General features: G+C 38.5%; 1 protein-coding gene across 1 annotated transcript in view; it reads left to right on the top strand.

The window, feature by feature from the left end:
* SDE2 (SDE2 telomere maintenance homolog (S. pombe)) overlaps positions 1–4,051 on the top strand; it is a 15,840-nt gene extending 11,789 nt beyond the window's left edge. The window contains exons 6-7 of the mRNA XM_010852869.1: positions 20–524; positions 3,591–4,051. Coding sequence (XP_010851171.1) covers positions 20–524; positions 3,591–3,812 — 727 coding nt within the window. The 3' untranslated portion in view covers positions 3,813–4,051. The remainder of the gene's footprint in view (positions 1–19; positions 525–3,590) is intronic.
* The last annotated feature ends 251 nt before the right edge of the window (positions 4,052–4,302 follow it).

The raw sequence follows: 4,302 nt of genomic DNA, 5'->3' as shown, positions 1-4,302 counted from the left end.
TTCTATTACTTTCTGATAGGATGGGCATGGAAGGACTAGGGACCACAGAGGGGTCCAGCTCTGAGAACTCTGACGACGACAGTGAAGAAGCACCTGGTACTTCTGGAATGAGCTTTCATGTTTCTCAAAATGGCTGTGATGGTGTTGACATGGCAGCTGAAATTCCGAGTAGTTCTCAGCAAGCAAGAGTATTGAATACAGACTGTAGATCACCAGAAAAACTACAGAGCCCTTTGACTGACTCTGGGAACAGTATTTCAGAAGACTTGCGTGCTGAGCTGGGGGAGACACCTACCCAGGAGTACATGGAGAGGAAGAGGGCTGTAGAAACAGAGAACACCAGGGAGAAAAAGGAGGCGGAGGGTAGAGAGCCCTTAGAAAAGGAAGCAGCTGGAAGTGGGCAGAATACGGAGCAGGAAACAAAAGAAACGACTGATGGGGAGAGAGCTGCCAAGGGAGCACCTGGAGAAGATAGGGAAAACATTGCTGTTGCCAGGCTGGCGGCCAGCCAGTCAGGAAACACGGTAAGTAAATTTTAGGAGTCGATGTCTAAAGCCAAGTCAGTTTTTTTCCTTAAACCTTTTATTTTGTATTGGGGTATCTCGATTAACAGTTTTTGATAAATTCAGGAAGTAACAAAGGGACTCAACCATACATATACATGTATGCATTCCCCCCCAACCCCTCTCTCATCCAGGCTGCCACATAACACTGAGCAGAGTTCCATGTTAAAGCCAAGTCAATTTAATCTCTGCAGTAGGTCATTAAAAAGAAAACATGTGCTTTTCCCCATCAGCTGCCTAGTGGAAGGGCTTGTTTAATAATCAGAAGTCGATGATAGTGAAGCTTGTCGTGTCTCCCCCGCACCCTATCCCCCAAAAGAAAAATCCTTGGATTTTTTTGTTTTTAAGCGGTGGAATTGGTATTATTTTGCCACTAGGTGGTATCCTTGGTTCTATATTTCATCAATTCTAGGATGCACATTTTTCACATTTTAGTATCTCTGAGTTTGGATATATATCACATTACAGTTTGCTTGATATGATTTATTCTTTCTTAATAATACAGGCAGTAGTAAGGCATATTATGATAGATGTCACTTTTAGATTTGATGAAATGTACCCATTTTCCTATCACTACATTTCTTGTTAGTTTTTCTTTCTCAAGTGAGTTACTGTTTGAACACAGTTGTCAGTTGGATGTGAACACCTTTCCTGCAGAAGAGGAGCAGTTCCTTTTAAATTTATCATTAAATCTTAAGCCCTACACTCAGATTTTTAAAAACTCATTTTCATTATGCATGCTTTCCCTTAAATAGTTATTTGCTATCTTCAGTGGACTGACTTCAGCAAAAATCTTTAACGTTTATTTTTCAGTCTAATGATTTCCTTTTTAGGACAGATGAAACCTGACTTGGCTTCCTTTGATAAACACAAAGCTTACCATTATTTATTTAAAGCATCTTCCCTACTCCCAGGAAATAAGCAGAAATGCATATATTGCTCTTTATAGGGGAGATAGTGAAATTTTTTGAGCTAAGGGCTTTAAATTGACCCTCACACCATCTCTGGAGTTATAACAATGTTCAGCTTTTACATAACTCATATATGCTAGGAGTTTATCCTGAGCAAAGTCTTAGAAAAAGGAAAAAGGAAAATAGAATAAAACCTGATTTGACTTTTAATCTTTGAGCTTTTAACTGTGGAAATTTTGTTCTTGATGTAATTGTAGCTGTTGTATTCATAATAACTCTGTGCAGCCATGTGTGATTCTCCAGAGACACATGGTGGGTTAGGATTTGGCCATATATAAAGAAGTCAAGATGCACTCTAGAAATCTAACAAAATAACGTTAAAAAAACAGATCAACTAGAAAGATAAAGAATCTATCTGTAGAGTTGTTCAATATTTTTTTATTTTATTATTATTTTTAATTTTATGTTTTAACTTTACAATATTGTATTGGTTTTGCCATATATCAACATGGATCCGCCACAGGTATACACGTGTTTCCCATCCCGAACCCTCCTCCCTCCCCCAATATTTTTTTAAAAACAACTTAACTTTGAGAGAATTATCCTTTGAATATGCCGACAAAGGTCTGTCTAGTCAAAGCTGTGGTTTTTCCAGTAGTCATGTATGGATGTGAGAGTTGGACCATAAAGAAAGCTGAGCACCGAAGAATTGATGCTTTTGAACTATGGTGTTGGAGAAGGCTCTTGAGAATTCCCTGGACTGCAAGGAGATCCAACCAGTCAATCCTAAAGGAAATCAGTCCTGAATATTCACTGGAAGGACTGATGCTGAAGCTGAAGCTCCAATACTTTGGCCACCTGATGCGAAGAACTGACTCATTTGAAAAGACCCCGATGCTGGGAAAGATTGAAGGCAGGAGAAGGGGACGACAGAGGATGAGATGGTTGGATGGCATCACCGATTTAATGGATATGAGTTTGAGCAAGCTCTGGGAGTTGGTGATGGACAGGGAAGCCTGGCATGCTGCAGTCCATTGGGTTGCAAAGAGTCAGACACGATTGAGTGACTGAACTGAACTGAATGTGTTTTTTAAAAAACTAAAAAAAAAAACCAACTCCTAGGTGAGGGACTTCCCTCGTGGTCCAGTGGTTAAGAATCCCCCTTCCAATGCAGCGGACGTGGGTTCAGTCCCTGGTTGGGGAACTAAGAACCCACATGCCTGGGGGCAGCTAAGCCCTTGGCACCACAACTGGAGAAAGCTGATGGGCTGCAACAAAGACCCAGTGCAGCAAAAAAAAAAAAAAAAAACCCAAAAAACCCTAGATGAACACTTTCATTCCTGGCAGAGCATCCGTCATTAGAAGTATTTAATTTTGTGTAAGTCTATAAAGTTACTTTGTTGATAGAACATTTACAGGTCTTGAACAGCATTTAAATTTGTCAAGTTAGTGAGAACTTTGACAATCATGATTATTTGATTAGAAAGCTTAAGATTATGGGGTTAGGGAACTTCCCCTGGTGGTTCAGTGGCTCCAGGCTCCACGCTCCCAGGACAGGGGCCTGGATTCCATCCCTGGTCAGGGAACTAGATCCCTCACGCCACAATGATGAAGGTTCCATGTGTGACAACTAAGACTTGATACAGCCAAATAAATATTTTTTAAAAAGATGATGGGGTTAATATCAGTAGAGTCATAGGCATAGGATTCTCACTAAAATGAACCTTTATAGGATGCTGCTTTTTCCTCCAGTCATAGTGCAAAGGGTAGGCGAGGTAGGTGAAGTATGTTTTGCTGTTTGAATTTTTACTAGATAAGTCAAAAAAGAAAAGTTATGTTCATACATATTAAGATTTATCTGTTTTGGAATCTTACCACTTAGGTTGTTATTCTGAATACCTGTTTCTAAGTATATAGATTAAAAATTAATGTTTACTTGAATTGAGAACATGTATAGAATAACATGATTATTAGGATTCAGTAGTAAGATATGGCATATTAAATAAAAATTTCTTGAAAAATAGGATGTCAATGACAGTTGAAGAAAGTTTTAATTAGAGACAAAGGAATGGACGACTTACTTAAAATTTCTGTCTTTTTTTTTTCTTTTTCTCAGGATATCAGTCAGGAAACTTTAGATTTACTGGCAATCAGTTCTGTTGCAGAAATGGAGTTGCTGGGCTTGGAGAAGCTCAAGTGTGAACTCATGGCCCGGGGACTGAAGTGTGGGGGCACTCTCCAGGAGCGGGCAGCGAGGCTCTTCTCTGTCAGAGGACTGGCAAAGGAGCAGATAGATCCAGCTTTATTTGCCAAACCTTCAAAAGGGAAGAAGAAGTGAATTTCATCAGAGCTGATTTTCTGTTTCTTTATAGTCTAGTGCTTATAACCTGTATAATGTTGACTCTTGAACGTTATTCTTTTTGCTATTAAAGGTGACTTTTTAATAATACAGTTCTAACTATCCTCTTTTTCATTATTAGATTTATGGAATTAATTTGTGAAACCATCTGAGCCTGAAGATTTTTTTTGTGGGAAACTTACAGCTCGTTTCTTTAATAAATATAGGGCTATTCAGAGTTTGGGTTTCATTTTGTGTCTTTTAGATAAGTTGTACTTTCAAAGATTTGTGGACGTAAGATTATTCATAATATAGTCTTTTCTATCCTTTAATATCTGTAGGAGCTGTAGTGGTAATTTCTTTTTTATTCTCATACTGGTAATTTCTGTTTTTCTTGATCAGTCTAGGTAGAAGTTTATTGTTTGTTGATCTGTTCTCAAAGAACCACTTTTTGGCTTTGTTGCTTTTTCTTAATTGTTTTTAATTTCAC

This window comes from Bison bison, unplaced genomic scaffold (genome assembly GCF_000754665.1).
Source record: "Bison bison bison isolate TAMUID 2011002044 unplaced genomic scaffold, Bison_UMD1.0 scf7180017864317, whole genome shotgun sequence".
Taxonomy (NCBI): domain Eukaryota; kingdom Metazoa; phylum Chordata; class Mammalia; order Artiodactyla; family Bovidae; genus Bison; species Bison bison.
The sequence above is the reverse complement of the archived record's forward strand: the minus strand, read 5'-3'. Positions and strand labels throughout refer to the sequence as shown.